Consider the following 23,364-nt stretch of genomic DNA (forward strand, 5'->3'; position numbering starts at 1 on the left):
ATATTCACAGATGTTTTGTTATTTTCAGAAATTAGAGAATATAACATAAAAAATGCAAAACCGTAATCGAACTTTTTTTACCAAATATGCTAGTAATTCAATAAATTATTAAATTATTTCGCATACTATTTTCTGTCTGTGGTCAGTTATGCAGAGACTATCTCTTAATACTATTGGCAAGAGCGTGTGACAGTAACAGAGTAACTGTAAGATAAATTAACTTTCAATTGTGGTTTTAACTTTTGTTTACGTTAATTATTAATTTTCACCATTAAGAAATCGTAAAATTGTGCCTTAAACATGCCTCGATATCATACAGTTGAGATAAATAAAACAGAATGGATTGTACCCGAAAGATATCAAATGCTTACACCTGTAGGTTCTGGCGCTTACGGCCAAGTTTGGTATGTATTTATTTAGAAAGTGCTTAATAGGCAAAATGCCAGTATTTATTTTTAATTATAAATTTATGAGAGAAACCGCTATACGAATTTGTATTATCTTGTAAATCTTATAAGAATTTAACATTTTATAAAATTAGCTTGTGTGGGTGTAACATGTTAGCGATATGCCTATCACTTTCATCAGTTATCTCGTAAAATTTATCAATTGCATAGCAGTAATGATAAATAAAGAACAAACTCTCTTTGCTTATATAACTTATTTGTGTATTTAATATATATAAGAAATATAATTTTAAAACTATATTACAGCTCAGCCATAGACACTGTACATAACATGAAAGTCGCTATAAAGAAATTAGCAAGACCATTTCAGTCTGCTGTACATGCTAAGAGAACTTACAGAGAACTGAGAATGTTAAAACACATGAACCATGAAAATGTTATCGGTATGTTGTAACTGCATACTAATGTTGCTATAAAAATATTACACAAAGTATAATAGATCACAACTGACAATATAATTTATGTTTATTTAGTTTTTTATTATATATTTGATGATTTTTGAGCATCCATTTTGAATAGAGAACAAAAATATTTTGTCCAATTTAATAGGTAAAAATTTATAAAAAAAAGTATCTGTCTTGGATTTGTTATAGATTTATTGTACTACCAGAGAATAGAACATTGTATTTTGACCGTTTATTCCACCTCATGTGGTAATATTTTTATTGGTAGTAACAAAATTATAATGATATCTAAATATATATAGTAAAGTAACGATAATATTGAATAAAACATAAAATAATATATAAATGGTGTAGTACTATTGCAAACTATTGCTAAATGTATTAATCAATCAATATTAAAATCAATAAACATATATATTTCATATCATTTGTTTATCATTTATTATCTTCTATATCATAAAGTATGAAAAACTAAATTAATTTCACAGGCCTTCTAGATGTGTTCACTCCAGAAAAGAATCTGGAGGATTTTCAGCAAGTGTACTTAGTTACTCACTTGATGGGAGCGGACTTGAATAATATCGTCCGCACTCAGAAGTTATCCGATGATCACGTACAATTCCTCATCTATCAGATACTAAGAGGCCTAAAGTATATACACTCCGCCGGTATTATTCATAGGGTATAGTATACACATAATTAAATAATTTTCAATGCAAATTGGTTTTGTAAGTTTCATAATTCCATGAAAATGTTTTCAGGACTTGAAACCTTCCAATATTGCTGTGAATGAAGACTGCGAATTGAAAATATTAGATTTTGGCCTTGCACGGCCTACTGAGACTGAAATGACAGGCTATGTCGCCACAAGGTATATTTTAGTTATACATATTTCTTATAAAAAAAAATATTATTGGATTACGAAAATTATTAATATCCGTTGACATCATAGGTGGTATAGGGCACCAGAGATCATGTTAAACTGGATGCACTACAATCAGACTGTAGATATTTGGTCGGTTGGATGCATTATGGCTGAACTTCTTACTGGCAGGACATTATTTCCTGGTACAGATCGTATCCTTTTCGGTTATTTTTAGTTAATACATGTCGTAGTTATAATGGCAACATTATTTATTGTGCTGTGTATATAAATATTATTGCATCTTTCAGCTTGTCTAATTGTTGTGTTATAACAGAGATAACACATTACCTTCCCATTACACTCTTCACATTTAGTTTTTTGTCATAGCTTTTAGTTAAATGTATTCTGGCTTTTCAACCTTAATGGACACACAGATATTCATCAGTTAAACTTGATAATGGAGGTTCTTGGTACACCGGCTCATGAGTTCATGCAGAAAATATCATCAGAGTCAGTAAGTATAGTATTGTATAGATAGGGTGGATGGCGCATATACCACTTTATATGACATATTGGAATTGAGATTCATGAGTAGATATTATAACTTAAATAATATAACCTAGTTCGTTGATTAATCTCTACATATGGATCTCCGTTAAAATATTTTTGTATATATTTTTATTGGCTTTGCTTTGTCTTAAAAATGCTTATGTAAGTTTTGGTGCTTGCCTTAACATTTGCGCGTTCAGATATTGACCATCTCACAAGAATATTGTTTTTGTGCGGGAAACCAGAACAGGATACCATAGACAAAATTATAAGTGAAGAGGTAAGCTTATATAACAAACAAATTAATTTTTCTAATTTGAATTTGGAACAGTATAAAAAAGTAATGCATAAATATTTTCTGACAGGCTTTTTATTAAAATAAATTAATATGAGTAATCCTAATACCTAGTGTTTGCACATGTTCGCGTGTCGAATGTCGGTGGCATCAAGAAAGTGTTAATATATTTGCAGTATTTAAAGTGATGTCTTGGCATAAACGTGACCTTGTTTGTGTAAATTGTGTGATTTGTCCACCATTGTGTTTGTAGTGTGTTAACGCGTTGGATTTGTTGCATTTTCGATCTTAATGGTATAGTATTAAAGTTTTAATTTAATTACGATATGTGAGGTCGTACATCGTTCTGTATCTGATATAATATAATAAAGACAAATAAGTAAATAATAAACTTTACTAGTCAGATTTATATTTTATGATTCTTTTATTACGTGATATAGCATTAGCTTATTAATTAATATATTTCAAATATTCGAATTATGATAATTAGAATCACATATCAGAGGTATACCTCATATTATAATATGTTATTATATCATTATAGTTTCTTTGAAATGAGTTTTGAAGGTTATATTTTAGAGTTATATATTTTGTTATTTCAGTAAAAAGTATATATCATCCCGATGCCCCACTATTTTAAAATAATTATGTATATTATAAATGTTTAAACATTCAAAATATGTTTAAAATAAATCAAATCAAACAATATTGTAATTCTAAGCCATTGGATTTTGCTAATGACTGGATATACCAAGTAATATAAACTTAAAATTGTTTTCGAGACGCCAAAATAAGTGTCCTCTAAGAAGGCTATTAAGTTAGATAAGAAAAAAATGCTAACTCTCCTTCATTAAACAGTTATATTAATAACACTGGTGTAATAAAGCATACTATACTTTAGGCTCGTAACTACATCCAGTCTTTACCGACGTTGAAGAGGCGTGATTTCCGCGAGGTGTTCCGCGGTGCCAACCCGTTGGCCGTCAACCTTCTCGAACTTATGCTGGAGCTGGACGCTGACAAGTAAGTCGTATATAATAAAACTTCAAAAAGAAAAAACCTAGACGTTTTGCGCGATTTTAAACCTTATTACAATTGAACATAGATTGCAGTTCCTAGCGTCGGTCGCGTAACAGGTGTCGCTAGTTTAGTTCCAAATAACACGAAGGGGAATAAAGAAAGTAGAATCAATAGCAGTATAGGATTATGATGAGAGCAGCAGAGAAGCCACGAACAGCTTCTTCAGCGTAGATTTCTTGTGTCTGTGTATATTGTGAGGAGATTTTATAAACCGCTGGAACGCTACGGCTCAAACTTGACTTTAACGTCCAGGAAAGTTTTTACTGTCTAGTCTAATCTCTGCCACATACAATGTCGTGTCGACGCTATCATCACGTGATTACCGCTTTTAATTTAGATAGCATTGGTAACGCTATACCATGGAAAATTACAACCGTAAGGATTCTTAAGAAAAAGTACAGAAAACATAGTGAAGTCACAAAAATAAATACAGTCGAACAGCACGTTTTAAACAGTAAATAAAATGTGTCGTATGTTAAAAAATTAATGCAAGATTGTTTAAAGAAAATTTACAACGACGAAGGGTCGTATTTGCTAAGTATTTAATCATTCGGATAGTATCAAATGTGATGAGAACGACAAACAAACTCTGAAACCTACTCACAAGGGCCATTGAAATACAAAATTGTATTATCTATTTCTGATATACCCGTGTTAAATGTACAAATGATTTTTTATCTGTGAGTCATAGTTGAAGAAGAAACTTTTAAATATGGAATTTCTTCGATATTTCAGGCGTGTGACAGCTGAGCAGGCGTTGGCCCACGAATATCTATCGCAGTACGCTGACCCCACAGATGAGCCGGTCTCGGCGCCTTACGACCAGAGCTTCGAGGACATGGACCTGCCGGTCGACAAGTGGAAAGGTGACAACCCTAACTAACTATTAATAGTTGGTAACCCTGATGATACAATGCTAAATCATTGATTTATGTATGATTACGTATCATAGTATAAAAAAATTCAACAGCAACACGATAAAATTTCATATTACATTGTCACAACAAAATATGTCAATTATTTATTGATACATTTTAACTTTAACATGTCTATACTGACCACACTCTGATAGAAACTCATTCACAGCATGGTTTAAGGACATGGCACAGGATAAGGAACTTGTGATGGAAAAAAAAGGCATTATCTAGAATTAAGACATGAACCAGTTTCTTTATATCGGCAAAAAAAAAAACTCACGTTAAAAAATCGGATTTTACCAAATAGTGCAAATTACAATACCCTACGGAGTTACTAGTAAAAGTTTAATTGAATGCTCAAAGGAAGCCAGCATAATTTTAAGTTAGGACGAAAAACCCATTTAAGAAATCCAGATAAAAAAAAAACAAGATAAATATATTGTTCTAACAAATGAGGATTTAATTGAAAATGTTATTAGCACTCTTTTCAACGTATAATAAGCGACTAAAACCGAGATACCCTTCACTGTTCTCAGGATAACAGCCGGTAAAAAAATATGTATATAAATTCTGAATCGACATCCTAAGATTGCTGACCGTGCAGATCCAAATTTACGGTAGGATAATGTTTCCTAAAAAGACTGAGAAGATATATCTCTGAATTTGATTTGAGTCAAGAGTAAGCTAACGGACGTAGAAAAAAAACTTCCAAACCTGTTTCAGCAACAAAAAACATTAATGCCAATGATATAGTACAATTTATTCTAAATAAAGGACTTGTTTACATATCGGTGGTTTGACCAAAAACAAGCCAATATCAACAGTCCCGATTGCTCCATCAAATCCTGAACCAGACACGAATGAACCAAGTTTCATACATTTCCAAAAAAAAATAGTAAATCCGAACAATTTTAGTTTTGTCTCGACATAGGAATTTTAATTTTTTTTAAATGATTATTCCGCCACAATTAATTTTTCGTCTATAAAACCAGGTTCTACAGGATTTTTTTTTGACGGGTCTCTGATCTGTAAGGGGTTCTTGATTATTTTTATATAAGCGACTTTCGCTATGTGTATGAAGCGCAGGGCCCTCAGCAAATGCTCCAGCTATACGGTTAATGCTGCGCTGACTCCGCGTCTTAAGACTTTGAGTATAGGAAATGTTGACTTAGCACTACTTCCTTTAGGTGCTGAATGTATATTACGAGCTATATGTTCCTTACTATATGTCCACAACTGAATTTTTGTTTTAAAAAACTATAATATTAAAATAAATATTTTAATATTCTTCACAAATGTGAAATAGATTGAATTCCCACTGCGGTATCTCATTAGAAACATTATATAAGGAAGTATTGAATCTTTCTCAATATTGGTGAAGTTACATAATGACCAGTACTTTTTTTTAAACTGTCATTAACCTTATCATTGTATGGTTATGAAAAAAAATTATATATAATTATTCGAACTGGCAACCCAATTTGACGTTATGAATATTGCCACATATATATATATATATATATTTTCTATAATACTCAAACTAAACTGTTTATTATAATACAAAGTTTTTATGTAATTTCAGAATTAGTATGGAAGGAGGTCGTGGAGTTCAAACCGCATCCTCAGCACATGAACACGGTCATCGAAGTCAACCCGTCGTAATCGTGAACATAACAACGCAAGCTATATATTTTTAAAAAGTCAATTATCTTTCTACGTATCATTTATACGTGAAATAAATTATTACAAACGGATGTCATATGATGACATTCTTTACATCGCAAATTAAATAAACGTATTTTATAACGTAATCGTGTAATGCGTCGCTCAGACAGCTGCGGCTGTTGTGTATGTTATATACCTATGTAATATTTTTTAATCGCGCTATTTACAACTGAAACAATGTATTTATATGCCCTTACCACGGATTTTCATTGTAAACTAAACGGATTATTTTAATTTTTTCATTCATATATCTACGTAGATGTTATAAAGTGTGGAGTATGAAATTAAAAACTGAGAATTTCCCGTATTTAGTGTGACAATGAGAACGTATGGTAAACGTAAAACGCTTGTAATTTATTAGTCATTATAATCAACATTCATGATGACAATCAGAGAGTGTTATATTGAATTTTATTGCTTCGCCTTGGAAATGTATTTTTATATCGCAAAAGTTTAATTCAAGGACGTGTTGCGCCACAGATCGTTTGTTGCCATAAGAGTAACAAAAATAAATAAAAATGTATGTATTGTGCGTGGAGTCCCTCCGCGCGGAAGAAGTGAAACTTTGTTATCTCGGAACTAAAACATAAAGGGGTAGAAATTGATTTTAAGATTTTTTTTTTGTGTTTCTTAATGAAAAAATTCATTAACTTTACTTACAAGTCGCAATTAATAGCCCGCATGGGTTCGAGCGCCTCGCATTCCCTCTCGCTCTGTCTTTTTATTCCCCCCCCCTCCCCACCAGAGCGTTAAACGTTTAACGCAACCTCGTTGGAAGTCGCAGAGAAGTTTCACTTCAAAAATATACGATTCTAATGCGCACGTCTTTTTAGTAATAAAATACAATATTTTATAGCAATACGCATTAGTGGCATTATCGCCGATGTATCTTCCCTCTTCTGAGCGTGTTTCCGCTTCATCTTGCTGTATAGTGCTAGGTAGAGTAGATGTAGTTTATAGTGTTTTATAAAACTAGCAACATAATAAACCGTCCATGAGAATGTGACATCCCAATTTGCTCATAGTTTGTTGCTTCTGTTAAAATTATTATGCTTAACCAATTTTATAATAATTCGTTTACTATTATTTTTTTTGTTTTATAAGCCTTTTAAAATATGTACATTAAATATAGGAATACCTTCCAATTATTCACGATTTTTTTTCGCGTCCAATTATATATCTGTTAATGTGAAAATTATTTTTAATGTTGAAACGTAATTGCCATAACCAACAATGTTACCTTCGCACATATGAATATAAATTAGCAAGCCTCGCCTTGCTATATTGTATTGTTGACTTGAATTTAGAATTTGAGTATAATATAATATTACCTCAGGATTTTTTTTTTATTCATTGTTTTTTTCTACCAAGGCTCAAAAACCAATATTTAACCGTTGTTCAATTTAAATCGGGAAAATGGAACATTATTACCCGAAGTTGCCAGAACATACTAGTTACAACACCATAAATTATTGAGAGAAATTTAATAAATATCAAAATTTTTACAATCGGTATTGCCATACAACAATATTCCTCTAACTTTTTTTATCGTGTTTTATTTGAAAGTTTAATATTAAGAAATGTTTGCAATTCATCATTAAATACATCAATTTTTTTTTATGTTTATAATTCAAATTATTCTAAGGAAATTTAGTTATTGAAGCACTTGCGCACACCGGAAACGAAAATTAAAGAGAATGAAAACGGATGGATCCAAAACATGAAAAGGTGAAATTAGTTAAAGGATTGTAACTAAAATAACCATAACCAACTTAAAAGTTTGTTAAAAATGTCTATAAGCTTTGTCGATTTGGCTGAAAATTGGTGGACCGGTAGCTTAAAACCAGGACTTGGACATAGGATACTTTTTATCAATTTCGATCAAAAAAGATAGTAACATAATAAAACCAAAATCAGTTTATTTACGGTCTTTAAGGCGGAACAGAGTTCGCCGGGTCCGCTATACATTTTTTTATTTTGTAGTTGAGACGCACGAAGTCGCGGGCAAAAGCTAGTTGTTTAATAAAGCCACGCGTACACAAAAATCATACGAAAAATATAGTACAAAAAAAAATAATTACCATCATTATTATTTCATGGCCTAACTATTTTAATATTATCAAGTCTGTTTGATTTCCAACGTTATAACGGAGGATGTCAATAAATGGATTTTTTTTTTTTATATATGACAACATTTCATTCAGCGTATTAAAAATATTCGTGTTGTCAGAAGTACTACATTTTTTAAAGAATTTATCATCATCGATGTAAAGATTTTGTTCCTGATCGCCTGGCAAGAATCGGTTTAATATTTTTCAAAACTTTAAAGATTATTGATAACTTTCAGTATTTTATTTTCGTTGAAGCCAGTAAAGTTGATTTGCCTATATAAAAAAAAACATCTTGTATCATAGAACAGCTACTATTTGTACATAATATTAATAAAAGAAATATATTTATATGTAATACTATTTTATTATTCCCATTGAAATAAAACTTCAATATGAATTGATCGAGTACATTTAATTTTAGCATCGCCCTTGCGAGATATCTTCATTATTTTAAATAAAATATATCCTTCGCGCTGTACATATTACCAAAAATCATTTGCTAGTTCACTTGAGCCTCATCATCAAGTATCAAGCATCTCCAAGACTCGTTGTCGTAATTCGACTCACGTGCACAGGAATATTCAAATGTCTATTGAAATACCCGTATTTCAAACAATATATCTTAAACTATTAAGTTTTACAATTTTGAAAATATTTGTACATAAGTAACCTATTTTATTGAAACGTAAATTATGTTCGATATAAAGATCGAATACGTGTGTACTACAAACATTTTTAAAAGATATTTTTCAAACTATGATCTCTATCAAATTATATTTAGAAGATAGAAGCGCATGTCACCTTAACGTCGATTGTACTAACATAATGAAAACGACACGTATAGAGTAGAATAGAAATGCTAAATGAGAAAAACGTAATTACATATTTACATAATGGCATACAATACTGGTCGCATCCCACTCAAGCACTTCAATGTTACAGACAGCTGTGTTTTTGAAATTGGAATTATGTTTCGATTGTTTTATAATAATTTTATAAGTCACCGTCCAGTGTTTTGACTTCTTTATGGTATGCGCTTGACAAAATAATTAGGCACTAATTTTTAAATTTCGAATTGATTTTCAATAACGATTTCCAATTTTATTTTTGTCTATTTATAATAATATATTATATTTTAACGTTTAAGTGTTTGTTTCGAGATGCGACGCATCAATAAAATTAAAGAACTATATCATAAATAATATAAAATTATCACATTTTTTTATCTTCTAAATCTTAATTCTTAAAATTCATGAATATTTTATTCAATTTTTTTAAATTAATAATCTACAAATTCTACGAAGAGAATGTATCCATGAACTAGTAGTGTGGATTACATCGATACAATGGAGTTGTCTATGACGATGACTTGGTTATGGTTAGATTCAGAGGGATGTCGTCGTCCGAATCCGAACAGTCGCGGTTGTTACGAATGACGACGCTGAAATGTGAGGACTGTACGTTAGACCGGGAACTGGATTCACCTGCGACTTTTATAACACTAACAACACTCTTCAGTCTTTTACTCTCGCGGCTCACGGTGCGCCTCTTCACTTCCATCTTTCGTTTCCTAGTATTCCTCGCAGTGCCGCTCGTCCCCGGCTGATTCAAGTCCGTCTGCGTCTCCTCTGGCGCGACCTCGCTAGGTTTCTTGGACGACTTCACTCCTTTACCGGACTGCGATTTCCGTTTGCTCTGTTTCCTCTCCTGTACATTCGACAGCTTCCTGTTCTTGTGATTCGTCCGCTGCGGGCGTTTCTTCGCGTTTCTCTTGTTCCTCTCCGTCGCCGTGAGTTTTCGCCTCGCCTTTTTCCTCTTGACGTTGTCGTCGCTGGACTCCGATTCGCTGGATGACGTGTAGTAGGAGCTGGTCAAGGACGACGGCGACGAGGACGAGGACGAGGACGACGACGACGTGCGGGAAGGCTGCGAGGACCTGCGGGCTGCGTCCGACATGTCCGACGACGAGCACTTCTCCGAGGACGCGTCGCTGTCTTGAGAGGCTTGCCTGCTGCTGTGAGGCGGCGGCGACGGCGTGTACGCACTGCCGTCACTGTCCGAGCTGTCCCTCCTCGAGGAATGCGACGCGCTGGTCATAGTGAGTTTCACGCGCGGAGATGATCTCTCTGGAGTTTCGTTGCTTTGCGGTTGCTCTGAGGTTTCTTGCACTATGACGTCGCTGTCCGATCCGAGCAGGTCGACGACCTCTGGGGTTCGGTCTTGAGGAGGCTTGATGTAGCCGACCACCATAACTTCTGACGAGTCATCATCGGTGTCGGACTGTGAAATAGTCTCGATGGGGATGACGTTGTTCGGTGGTGGCTCGGGGATGTAGTTGTTAGGGTAGACGGGGGCTGGAACTCTGGAAGGACCTGGTGGAGGCTCGGCCGGCTCAGAACTGGATATCATCACGAGATCCGAGTCCCCGCTGCCTTCAGACTCCGAACTAGAGATCACTTCATTCACCATAGTAGACATGTTGGGATCGGTCGTGTACTGCACGTTCCGATCGTAGCCGGTCATGTCGTAAGGAGTCGAAGCGAAGTTGTACAACTCATGCAGGAAATGCCTGGTCCTGTCCCCGAAATACGACCGCATCCTGTCTCTGAACTCCGACGATGTGATGTGGTATTCCGGAAGCAGTTCTATTATCCTGGCGATCACGTAGGCGATGTGCCCAACGTTCTCGTTCAACAGATAATGCAGTTCTCTATTGAGCCATGGCACCAGTCTGTGGATCTGTGAATCGTTGTACCTAAAAAAACACGCCCAATAAGTATATCATCGTCATATAATAATCGTGAAGGTTATCGACCTGCCTGTAGAATTCCGGGGAACAGTCTCTGAAACGTCCGGTGAAATCCGGTAGCGGTCTGGCCCAGAGGTTGTATCTATATACTGAGCGCCTGAATGAGGCTGGTGAGCGTCTACGTAGTGGGGGTGCGGTGGACGAGGGGGCGGGAGCGGCGGGGGAGCGCGGGGAGGGGAACACGTCCGCCATTAACGGGTAATGCATCAGCAGTTGCTGGATAGCAATGGTCTCGCGTCGCGGTAGGGTAAGCGTCGTCCTGGAACATTTTTTCAATGTTTGATCCTATTCCGCCCACTGTCTTGTAGGTTCTACATGAATTCTATTGACTTTATTGAACTTCGGAATTAGGTTATGGGTGGCAAACTCAGGAGATAAGACGGATAATAATTTGCAGTTGCATTAGACAGTCCACATACACTTCTTTATACCCATCCATGCTTTTCTATTCTTAGGACGATACTAACAGCAACAGAATATTTTCTTTGCAATATTTTTTTCTTTTAGTTCCTGATGTGTGATTATATCATAAAAAAAAATATTTGATAATATTCTCATTTATTATGTAATCATAAAATATAATCAATTAATCATGATTCAACAAGAAAGCTGGTATAAAAAAAAAATGTGAATATCAACCAACTGTCAAAATAGTCCACTTTAATACTAATATAGATATTTAAACATTGTTTATGAGAATTTTCTTAGGTCAAAAATTAAGATAATAAAACCAGTAAAAAAAATCGCCTTAAATGCAATATAAAATACATTCTTAAAAATAATTACACTTCAGTAAAAAGTCTCTCCGGGTATTTTCTTAAAAAACTGAATATGGGTTTTGACACTTCAAGCCACAGATTATGTTAACTGTTAAGTCTATGATTTATTTATCTCAATAAAATAAATCCTTTTCCATTGTTTCATAGTGACTCATCACAAAACTGGCTTTTTATGATTGTTATATAGATAACATTTTAACCTTTGGGTTTAATTATGACACATCTCCAAAATAAAAACATTATATTTTGGTTTTACTAAAATCCAAACAACTTAGTGAAGTATAACTTCCAATTAACTATATGAAATTTTTGTTCATAACAAATCATTTACCAAATACATGAATGATCCTATACACTTGACATATATTCTCATATCAATAATCGTCCAACATATACCTGTATCTAAATCTCCTTGTGGTTGTAAGATTGTCAATATCAATCCTCTCCGTAATTTCCTCTGTGTGGTGTTGCTCGACGGTATACTCATCATACTGGTGATTTGAGCGGACATTGTGTATGATTGATCTAAAGTTTTGTTTACACAGAGGACACACTGCCTTTACCTGTAATTGACATAATAATGTTAATACAGATTATATATTATAAGTTATCTGTATAGTATAATGCGGTTACAATAAAACATTGACAATAATAACAAGTCAATAGACTTACTTTGCTCCAGGTAAGTAGACATTTGAAACAGAATTCATGAAGACAGGTGTCAGTGAATGACTTGTTTCTGCATGTGCCGAGACATATCGCACAATTTGGTGGTGGGGAACCTCTACCCGACTCATTCCGAGGACTGCTGTCATCACTCTTCACACCGCTGGGATTAGCTCCCGAACTGTCGTCTTGAGCTGATGTTGACAGCGTGTCCATGATTACCAATATTGTATACCTACAAGATTGTGACTTTTAGAAATTTATCATTTTATACTTTATCTATACCTGTCATTGTATGTTTACAAACAAATAATCATCCTGTAAATTTTGCACAGATTCCTTCACTCCTTATACTGTAATAGAAAATATATTGATCACTAAGTATTGAACTCCGATTTCAGTATACAATCTGAATTTGAGTTCAGAATAAAATTGTTTGTTGAAATTTATATTAGCAAAAAGTAATGATTTGATTTTATTTATTCACTTTTCAAATTGACACCTAAATGTAATAAATTTATATCTACTTTTTTAAACTGTTTATAGGTAATTTAAAATGATTTTATTAAAGTCAAGACTTTGCTGTTTAGATATGTTTAATAATTATAATTAATAAATGTAATTGAAAAAAAAAGCAAATTTTTAAAACAAGACATAAAAATAGACTGTTTGTATTTGGCGTTTTGATATAAGAAGAATTTCATAAAAGAAAACTTTGTCAATATTAAAATTATATTTTTAAAGAACTGAAATCTAACAAAGGGTTCCAATTTCATGGTATTATGTTTTATTAATACAACTGGCAGGTTTTAATCAGACACAATTGTCAACAGTTAGTTTTAAATTCTCTCCAAACTCGAATCCATACCTGATTTACGTGTTCAATGTTAATTTTAAAAGCTCAATATATTACGTATATGCGTCTTTGGCCTTTTCTGTGTCAATAAGGATGCGCAGAAGGAACACTTAAAGATAAAGTTTTGCAAAATCCTTTATAGATTTTTCTGGATATATAGGCATTAATCCTAGCATTGCCTACTTAAACTCAATTTTGTCACCCACTGTGTCACGGAATCCTGACAAACAAGTGTTGTCAAGTTTAAACGATTAAATTGTTACCTTTCATAAGGAATGATTTATCCGGATATCAAAAAAAAGATAACCAAACATAGGTTCAATTGAAGCAATTGGCCATTTGCTACAGGTCCATATTATTTTTTATTTCAATCTCGAACTGCGTGATGTATCTTAACACTAGACTCTGACATGAAACACTTCAACAGCGATGTCAGATAGTTGCCATAAAAATAGGTAATACATACCAATCCAGAAATAGTTTCAAAGTTGGTAAAATTGGTACAATAAATCTACTAGTATACCTTGATTATTATTTCAGTGTGTATTAAATATACATCAAAAATTTCTTGTTTTATAATTTGAACTATGTCACATTTGAAATTAATTGTGCCATTATTTTAAAATTATACGACAAAACACGGTTTATATAAACAGTAAATATTTATTTCAAAATGCACAATGTTGATTTTATAAGTTTTAATGAAATTATATGACTTTATGAATTAATTTACTCACAAATTTTGAATACTTAAGTTTCTTTAGGTGATACGTTTTGTAGTAAAAAATTAATACTAAAAAATACTAAAGAAACTTTTAAGATGTATAATAGATATGTTAAAATAAAAAAAGCATTTTTTGCATAATTGTACATTTCTAATTTTATTATTTTGCTTCAAAGTCTTGTTCCAAAGAATATTTTATGTCAAAAAGGAATGTTAATTGTATTTCAATGTTTCAAGATAATACCTCGGGAAGTAGAGACGACTGCAAGGTGACTTTTTAAGACTTAATACATGTTTGTATTTTTATGGCATTGAATCTCATGAATTTGGGATCACCTATTTGGAGACAGCGTAAAATTTAGAGTAAGCAAAGGTGTTTAGACAAGACTGTGATGCAAAGTAGTATGGCAATTTCTCCTTCTAGATTCTATGAGTCTGATTTAGATCGTTCAATTCGATTTACAGCTCGAAGAAGGATATGTCGCGTCTATGAAAGCGTGCTCATGTTCCAACGAGAAAAATAAAGTAAAATACGGTTAAAAACTATTATTTTTAATACCTTTATAATATTATTTGTCATCTGAAGGTATGTGATTTATTAATAGTACAGTTGATGACTATAACATGCGCTAAGTTTTGATAATTATGTAAATTTCATTAAGTCATATGTTTTAATTTATATGACTAAGGAGTTAATTCGTTACAAAACAGAACTTAAAAATTAATTCAGGAATTTGTTGATTTCTTTGTCTAAGTGTTATAAAAAAGAAAAAACTAAGCCTTAGATACACAGAGGTAGGGATCAAGAATGGAACGTTATTGAGTTTTTAGTCACTTAGAGTCAGTCTTAAGTTATTGCACCGACTTCTCGATTGTTGGTATTCGATTTCGATTTTTCCTAATAAAACAAAAAAATATTGAATGCACAAATACGTGATATTACTATTTTATATTTTTTTATTTTTTTTATATTCATCAGAACTCTTAGACGGCTAAAATAACGTTAAACCAAAAAGATTGTGGGATTTTCAAAGTGTAATAAAATCAGAATCAAAAGTATTTAGGTTTTTTTATAATCCTTAAAATTTGCAAATATTTTGATATCCCTAGTTTAATTTTGTATTTAAATATTTTGTTTTTAATTTTTGGTTATATAGAGCCTGATAAAATATTTAAAACACCGTTAATCACTTTCTGGCTTAATTATTATACAATAACTATAAATAATATACCAAACCATATTATTTTAAATGAAAAAGTTGTAAATGCTTTTTTCAGTATTCTAATCATCTGAATCGACAGTAGATTTGACAATTGCGAATTAACTTCATATTAAGAAATGTCAAAGTTGATAGTTTTAAATATTTTCTCCTAATTAATTTGTCGATTTAATTCGAGATAAATAAGTGAGAGAAGCTTTTGAGGAAAATAATGGGAGTAATAAAGAAGGTGCTATTTACAATGCGGCTATTATCTCAGATATATATTTGATTTCTTGGTTATGTAATGTTTTGTAGTGGTTATTTATTTTGAACCTTTATAACTTTCCCAAAACGTTCTTTGTGTTGTAGACTACGGGTCTTGTGGGTTTAGCAGTTGCTGCGAACCCACATCACACACTCGGATCTTTGTATGGGAAAATACTACGTACCATACAAAAGATGCCAGAAACATCTGTATATAGAAAATATACCGAACAAATCGTCAAGGAGAGAGCCGCTGTGTTAAAGCAGGTGCATTACCACTTGCGAATATTATTATCTAAAACAATTTTCTTGTTTTGCTAATTTTATAAGGATTACTGTTGTTATGATTATTGTTGTTTAATTTAGTAAAAGATATTGAAGATTATACTTACAGTTTTGTATTAAACAGAATTTTTATATAAAATGCAAGGACCCTGCCTATTATATCTGTAAGATGTCCTGTGCAACTCTCAAAATATTCATATATATGGTTTGATTCAGATTGGCCTAATATGAGACTCAGTTTATCATTTAAAGACTTCAGATGTGGTTTTAATTTATGTAAAGTATATTTTTAATATGCTTATTTTCTAGACTAAGGATGTTTATGAAATTGAAACCAAAATCAACTGTGGGCAAGCTGAAGAACTTATCATCCAGGCAGAGAATGAGTTGAACTTGGCTCGTAAAATGTTAATCTGGAAGCCGTGGGAACCTCTTGTTGCTAAGCCACCAAAGGGCCAATGGGATTGGCCGCCGACCAAGTCATAAATACTTGAATGTTACATTGAATTAGTGCATTATAGAAATTTAATTCTCAATAAATACTGTTAATTTTCAATAACATTTTTATTCCTGAAAAACACTTACAGAACAAAGGTTCCATTTTTTTATTATGTAGTCAGCAACATAAAACTATACAATTACAAAAAAAAATACACACTGTATATTTCACAACATTTCCCATGTGTCACTACAATTACAAAACTACTATTCTATAAAAAAAAAACACTGTTCACATGAAATCTACAAAAAGTACCCAAAATAAAGTATATATGTATTCAAAGAAAATATAAGTACATCGTAAATGTTCCTTTAAAAATCTGGCAGTGTTACCGTAAAGCACATGTTAAAATGTTTACAAATTATTTACATTACATTTGCACAATAGTACATAAGAAAAAGCTTAAAATTGCATCCAAGAAATAGGATTGTAAAATATATGTATTGAAGCAGAGAACTTTTAAAATAATAGACTCGCACTCAACAAATGCATAAAAGTTTAAAACAGTTCATTATGAATTAAGATTAACAGAGGGCATTCAATTAAATTCATACAAAAATTCACTTACCAAATAATACTAGGCCTTATATGTAAAGTTAAGTTATAAAATAAATATTGGGAGTATTACATGCATTATACACAAATAACTTAAGTAGTCAATGGTTTTACGTCATTAGTATGTATAGTTACTTATAAAATGTAGTATGTTCTGTAAAAAAAGGCTGGAATTGTAGTTGAAATGACTTGGTGAAGAAAAAAAATTTACTTATCTCAAAAACATCAATTGCATAATCACTTAAATTTGGCACAATGAATAATATACGGAATGTTCGTTACAAAATTAAAAAAAAAAAAGTTCGAAAATACAAATTAATAACATTACAATATCTCATAAATTTAAATTACTGAATACAACAACATTTATAAATAGATGAAATAATTTTAAATATATTGAATTTGTATTATCTATACATGATTCAATTCAAACTAAGTAGCTCATTTATCCCTTGCCCAGCTTGCCCAAATGTTTGTCAAGCTGTTAAATTAAGTAAAATATGGTAACTCACTAAGCTCTCCTAAGTTACCAAAATATAAAACTATAATTAACAATTACTTCTATGAGTACTCCACCGTTTAAATATAATGAAAACTTAATATTATTAAAAATAAATAACACTAAAATCACATTTACAATACTTTTTGAATGCACTCCAAATTAAATTCATTTTATGTCACATCATTATGTGGATGTGACTCCTTTTCTTGCTACAAGTAAGTTAAGTACAGGATGTTTTTTTATGTAGCTGACGGCCTTTTTATGTGTTACCATGGTGAAGTCGTAGCCGTTGCACTGGAGAATTTTATCATGCATTCTTAATCCTGACTTTGCCGCTGGGCTCCCTTCATGCACTTCTGTTACATAGATACCCTGACAATAAATAAATCCATGTATTTTTTACTGTATATTGTATTTCTTCACAAGATAAGAATACATAGCTACTGATAAGTTATTGATAAATTAAAGAATACCTACATCAAAAGATTAATAATTTGTTGCAAATCCACTATTTACTAACAATTTCAGGTTTCTTAGTAGTTGAAAAATATCATTTTATTCTGATTTTAACAAGAATGGTAGCAAAGATACGATATCATAACTTTGACGTTTTTAAATTTACAGGTATTAAGAAAATTATTAACTTTCTTTTACAATAAATTAATACAGTTAAATAAGTAACTTTTAGCATATTTTATTTTATGTACGTACATTGTCAGTGTATCCCTGAGGACTTTTACGGAAATCTTGATCAATTCCGCCACCTATTTTGAAACCACATTTCATTACTTCTCGACCTTCAGCGTCTACGCCAGCTTCCTTTTGAAGTGTAATTGGAATCTATAAATCAATTGAATATCAATATGACTTGAATTGAATCATACAAACAAAGGTTGAAATGGGAGTGGTCTTGAGACTTACACTGAGGCATTCCATAGCCGTGCCGGCTTGGTGTTGAAAAGCCATTTTCGCCATGATTGATGAGTTTTTATTGTACTTCTATTAGAAACTATAAAAACTGTATTATACTGTTAATACTGACGCTAAACCATCAATTAAGAATAACAAGTCTATTGACACAATTATGACACGAGTGACAAATTACGACCGAAGCAATAATAGACTAAAAATATTTACTCATGTAGAATATTTAAAAATTTTCATCTTATTTCGTAAAACGGGATATTGTTCAAAACTGATTTACTGTACAAAGAAGCATTATATTAAGATTAATTTATTAGAAGGATTAAACCTTTGTAAGCAAAATTTTGTGTACCTATAGACGCTGATAAAAATTTATTTACCTTTACAATACGACAATAATGTCACTTGTCAATTGTCATATGTAAAAAACAAAAGGATTGAGTAAAAGAAAAGAAAGGTATCCACGATTCGCAACTAATTAAAGTTTTATAATTTCATAATCGAAAATCTTGCAATTTGATGATATCAAACATTTTTAATGTCGATGTCCGAATATCAATGCTTAACTGTTTATGAACGATTTGCTTTTAGATGTCCAACGGCGAATACCGAAGTGTAGTTAGAATATTATTAAGGAATTTCATCAATTCTTTTAAACCGCGACAGCTTCGGGGAAATCCAATGGGTCAGTATGATTCCCTATAAAAGTTCTAATACTATTGGGCATTATGTCTGACATTTTATCTTATAACTGACAGGCGAGGATTATATTGGTAATAAATATTACGAAATTCCTGCTGATCCAAGCAGTGGGAAACGGAAGCCATCCCGCTGGTATGATCCACCCAAAAATCTCGATTTTCAGGACCCAATACCTGCTGAATGGGAGGCTTGGCTTAGATTAAGAAGGTTAAGAATTTTCTATATTTTTTTATTTGATACAAATAGGTTTCTATTAACTTTGGTTATAGCTTATATACTGCCACTTGTTGTCTAATTTTATTAGTTAGAAGTATGTAGATGTCAGCTTGGCTATTACTGTGTGAGCAACATAATATATTCAAAACAGCTTTTTTAATTTGCATGAGGAGTTATACAAATATAAGGCAGGTAAATAAAGAATGTAGTGAATATGGAGTTTAACATTTAATTTTAATGTCCTTTTTTATCTGTTTTTTTTTTTCTATTGTTCTTATCTAAAAAGTTTATTTATGAATTCTCCAGACGCTCATAATCTTCAATAGTTAAAACTGGTTATAATTAATTAATTTTATTGATTTTAGAACGGAGCCACCAACTGAAGAAGAGATAGCAAAAAATTTGGCTATAGCAGAAATGAAGAAGGTTAATGCTGCAAAATTAGAGGCTGAAAGATTATTAGAGCAGGGTTCTTTACCATCACAAGTGGAGCGAGGTCCCCAGCCATTCCCTAAGTACCCAGAATTCCATGGAGGCGACCCTGAAAATAAATATAAAGTATAAAGAAACAGTTTAGTTTGTTAATTTGTGTAAATAAATTAGGATTTATTATTATTAGTAGAAAGTTATGAAAATTTTATTTAAATAAATATTGAACTTAATTAAACTTTTATTTTTATATATTTTTCTAATAAAATTTATGGTTGTATAAATTTTTTTCTACTGCTCATGATGAAATAATTTTTTTACAACCAAGGGACTCTGAAAGTCACAAAACGTAATTCATAGCGTCAAATTTTTTATTAACCTTTAACCAGAGTGTCTAGTCTCAGACGTCACGTGTTTAGTAAATTCTTGAAATTGACCACTTGTACCTTTTGCCGCGACCCTGCGTCTCAGTAGCTTTTGTTCTAGTACTAAAACAACGCGGCGTGAATGCTTAGATATATATTATATAACATGCAACAGCCCAAGATTTTCTTTTGTCATTAGTCCGTTCCCTGGTACCTACCCCAAATGCATAGACGTGTTGTGTGCAAACAATTACCAAGAGAGTAACGGCTAGATATAAAAAGAGTTTTAGGTGAGGATATCGTTGAAGAAGATATCCAAATTCCTGAAACCAGTAAAGCCAAGCGAAGGGCACGCAGTACTTATCTATCTAACACAAAGTGTACATGTGTTTTGGATGTTGCAGCCCTGCATGTTTGCAATGTTCTTGACCCTTGTGTAAAAATTGCCAATGATTTATACCAAATTAAGTAGATATCAGAATTTTTATTTTTAGTTTCCAGAATTATTTATTGTGTTTCTTTATGAGTTAGATTTTAAGTGAAAAGTCTCAAATATGTCATATTATTTATTTAAAGTCATATATCTAAAAAAATGATCTCAAGTCATTTAAGGCCGAAAAGCACCACAAATTTATATTTATAGTTTTTTTTTATATGAAATAATAAGAAAAACTGATTTACTACATTTAAATTTGTTTTATTAGTGTCGAATAATTAAATAACAACACCATTTTGTTCTTATCCAAATTAAATTGAAGACAAAAAGTAACTTTGAAAGTAGTAGCTTGTGAGACGTGACTTCACTTATAGTGTTATAATTTTTTCACGTCACTAGTTATTAGTTAAAGGTTAATACAATTTTAATAAAGATGACATCCAATAATATTTGCAATAACTTAAATTTAAAAAATCAGATATTAAAAATTTTATATTTAAATACATGCAGTTAGTTACAAAAGTTTTCACCAACCATTAGGTATATTGTAACAATATATATATACTAAGTAGGTGTCTATTTCAAATATAAAAAACCCTATTTTTAATTTCTTTGTCATGTGTCATTACTTGACTTAAATACAGAGAATTTATGAAGATTTGGGGATTGGACTATAATGATGGATACATATGAAAAACGATATTATTAAGTCCCAGAGGATATTTGCGCGTCGGCATCCAGGAATTTTAAAGCGCGTTATGTTGATAGAGCTTAGGTTTAAATGGGAGCGAGAGGAATAACAGCTAAATCTCTCGACAACCTTTTAATAACTAAAGCCTGTAGAGAACTAACATCAATTCATTCTTAGAACGTACTTCCAAGGCAGCCCTAATAGGTTATTTATAAAATTGTTTAGGTTGGGAGACCAGCTTGGACGGCATTCGAGCCTGTTTTACGGCAGGGGTGTGCACAGAGATTTGGGGTAGGGCAAGCAGAATATGTTTGAAAAAATTACCAATTTTGATTATAACTTCCTCCTCGAAAACTTTGATAATATTCGCGCATTAAGTTACAGCAGTCCTATCACAACTAACATCTATCTATTTTGTAAATCTATCAACTACCTCTTAACTACAAAAGTACCTTAAAATGATTACGAGCTCATCATCACCGCTTTATGAAAAATATTTAAATGGAATATCCAGTGGAGATCCAGAGATTCTTATTATTATTATTTGAAAACAACAAAGAAAGAAAGCAAAATGACTTATTTGTTTACAAAACCTGCTGGCTTATTATCACTATCATAATACTTTTTATTAAAACGCATAACATTACTTTTTTATAGTTAAATCTAAACAGGTCACACATCTTCCCTTTGTAACTATTTTAATTTGATCATCAAAGGACAACATTGACAATGTACTCATCACCCGTACAGAACTTGCAGCTATATTTTTTTATAATTCTTTAATAAATTTACTAACGAGCTAATTAAAATTTATTCACTGGAGCTTAGAAAAAAAATAATAACAAAATGGAAAAACATATTTAAACAATATACCTACAAATTAAATAGTCCCTTTTCATTTCACAGTTTCTATGACGTCTTAAACGAGTAGGATTAAGGAAGCGGTGCCTCTGGAATTTAACACATGCAAATATTTCCTGCTTAAACACGAGATTTGTAGGTCGTCCTTAAAATTATTTGTGTGGAAAATATGCACCGACTAGTAGTGCATACGGCCGCTTTGGCTGGGAGGCGGCGCTAGCATCTAGCAGCGGCCGATCGAAAATGTTAGTTTATGAGTTGATAGATGGCACTTTTAACAATTTTACCAAATCGTAAATCAAAGGACATTAAATGTCGGTAAACATTCGTATTCCGTAATGCGTGATTAAAAGAATGTAAGAATTAAACAATGTAAGTTAAGATGTTGTATGCGTAGGCTTAGCAGTACTTATTTGCATCTATGGTGTGAACGCCACTATGTTACGGCTTATGAAGAGGACGAGCGCGAACGTGGTTTGTAATATACAATGTAATAGCTCGTTCCGCACTATAGCAAAACTCCTTTTTATTGGTTTTGTAAAGTAATTTTCCGTTAATTTATTTATAACTTTATGTATACTTTACTATATCCCTTATTTTATTTAAATCTTTTTCTCAGAAACCAATATTTCTGTTGTCATATTTATTATTTAAGAAAATGTTAAAACTTATTCAAATGTTTATTTGGAAAAATTCCCTGTCATACTTTATCTGATTTATGAATATCTGCTGAAGGTATAATTTAGAGAATCGTAGAAGAAAAAATTTATTAATTAGTAAAATTGTACTAACTTTAAAGTAACTTAAAGTAACTTTTAAATACTCCAGTCTCACTATATCAATTTCCTTTAAGCTTAAGTGGACATGAGAGGAAAAAAAGATATATAATTCTTTTTAAACGTCTTGGACACAATAGTTATGTAAATTTCTCTACATTAAAGGTTTGGATATTGTCTCAATTTTTAACTTACAAAAAGGCGTGTCGGCATGACGTAACATGTGCCAAAATTATCATAACAGAGACTACACCAGTAATGTTAATCATATTGATTGGGACGAGACGAGGCGACCTTCATTTATCACTGGAAATATTTTTACGATATAGAATACAAACTGATAAATATAATAAGCACAAACAGTTTCTATGCTGAATATTAAACTAGTTAATATTTTAAAAGAATCTTAT

At 31.9% G+C, this 23,364-nt stretch overlaps 5 protein-coding genes across 7 annotated transcripts; 3 read left to right on the top strand and 2 right to left on the bottom strand.

The window, feature by feature from the left end:
* Positions 1 to 162: 162 nt before the first annotated feature.
* On the top strand, positions 163 to 7,651 carry LOC116778981 (mitogen-activated protein kinase p38b-like). 2 transcript variants are annotated; one of them, XM_032673100.2, is made up of 9 exons: positions 163 to 404; positions 714 to 850; positions 1,360 to 1,553; positions 1,633 to 1,742; positions 1,824 to 1,948; positions 2,486 to 2,565; positions 3,482 to 3,603; positions 4,396 to 4,526; positions 6,160 to 7,651. In XM_032673100.2, the coding sequence occupies exons 1-9, from the start codon at positions 301 to 303 to the stop codon at positions 6,237 to 6,239; spliced, it is 1,083 nt and encodes a 360-aa protein (XP_032528991.1). In that variant the 5' UTR covers positions 163 to 300; the 3' UTR covers positions 6,240 to 7,651. The 2 variants fall into 2 exon arrangements, with proteins under 2 accessions (XP_032528991.1, XP_032528989.1); XM_032673098.2 differs by lacking the exon at positions 2,486 to 2,565 and adding an exon at positions 2,171 to 2,250 and having other exon boundaries at positions 165 to 404.
* A 1,155-nt stretch (positions 7,652 to 8,806) lies between these two features.
* Positions 8,807 to 13,966, bottom strand: LOC133320836 (E3 ubiquitin-protein ligase Topors-like). 2 transcript variants are annotated; one of them, XM_061529693.1, is made up of 5 exons: positions 13,787 to 13,966; positions 12,674 to 12,902; positions 12,398 to 12,564; positions 11,233 to 11,481; positions 8,807 to 11,168 (listed from the first exon to the last, which is right to left on the bottom strand). In XM_061529693.1, the coding sequence occupies exons 2-5, from the start codon at positions 12,881 to 12,883 to the stop codon at positions 9,770 to 9,772; spliced, it is 2,025 nt and encodes a 674-aa protein (XP_061385677.1). In that variant the 5' UTR covers positions 12,884 to 12,902; positions 13,787 to 13,966; the 3' UTR covers positions 8,807 to 9,769. The 2 variants fall into 2 exon arrangements, with proteins under 2 accessions (XP_061385677.1, XP_061385678.1); XM_061529694.1 differs by lacking the exon at positions 13,787 to 13,966 and adding an exon at positions 13,536 to 13,768.
* A 1,576-nt stretch (positions 13,967 to 15,542) lies between these two features.
* On the top strand, positions 15,543 to 16,557 carry LOC116778985 (NADH dehydrogenase [ubiquinone] 1 alpha subcomplex subunit 5). The gene is made up of 3 exons (XM_032673104.2): positions 15,543 to 15,696; positions 15,819 to 15,980; positions 16,308 to 16,557. Exons 1-3 carry the CDS (start codon positions 15,679 to 15,681, stop codon positions 16,482 to 16,484), a joined length of 357 nt encoding a protein of 118 aa, XP_032528995.1. The 5' UTR covers positions 15,543 to 15,678; the 3' UTR covers positions 16,485 to 16,557.
* Positions 16,548 to 18,653, bottom strand: LOC116778984 (tax1-binding protein 3 homolog). The gene is made up of 3 exons (XM_032673103.2): positions 18,476 to 18,653; positions 18,266 to 18,394; positions 16,548 to 17,926 (listed from the first exon to the last, which is right to left on the bottom strand). Exons 1-3 carry the CDS (start codon positions 18,527 to 18,529, stop codon positions 17,738 to 17,740), a joined length of 372 nt encoding a protein of 123 aa, XP_032528994.1. The 5' UTR covers positions 18,530 to 18,653; the 3' UTR covers positions 16,548 to 17,737.
* A 212-nt stretch (positions 18,654 to 18,865) lies between these two features.
* Positions 18,866 to 20,063, top strand: LOC116778809 (NADH dehydrogenase [ubiquinone] 1 alpha subcomplex assembly factor 2). The gene is made up of 4 exons (XM_032672840.2): positions 18,866 to 18,935; positions 19,070 to 19,163; positions 19,237 to 19,387; positions 19,762 to 20,063. Exons 2-4 carry the CDS (start codon positions 19,070 to 19,072, stop codon positions 19,958 to 19,960), a joined length of 444 nt encoding a protein of 147 aa, XP_032528731.1. The 5' UTR covers positions 18,866 to 18,935; the 3' UTR covers positions 19,961 to 20,063.
* The last annotated feature ends 3,301 nt before the right edge of the window (positions 20,064 to 23,364 follow it).

The sequence above is a fragment of the Danaus plexippus genome, chromosome 6, assembly GCF_018135715.1.
Source record: "Danaus plexippus chromosome 6, MEX_DaPlex, whole genome shotgun sequence".
NCBI lineage: Eukaryota > Metazoa > Arthropoda > Insecta > Lepidoptera > Nymphalidae > Danaus > Danaus plexippus.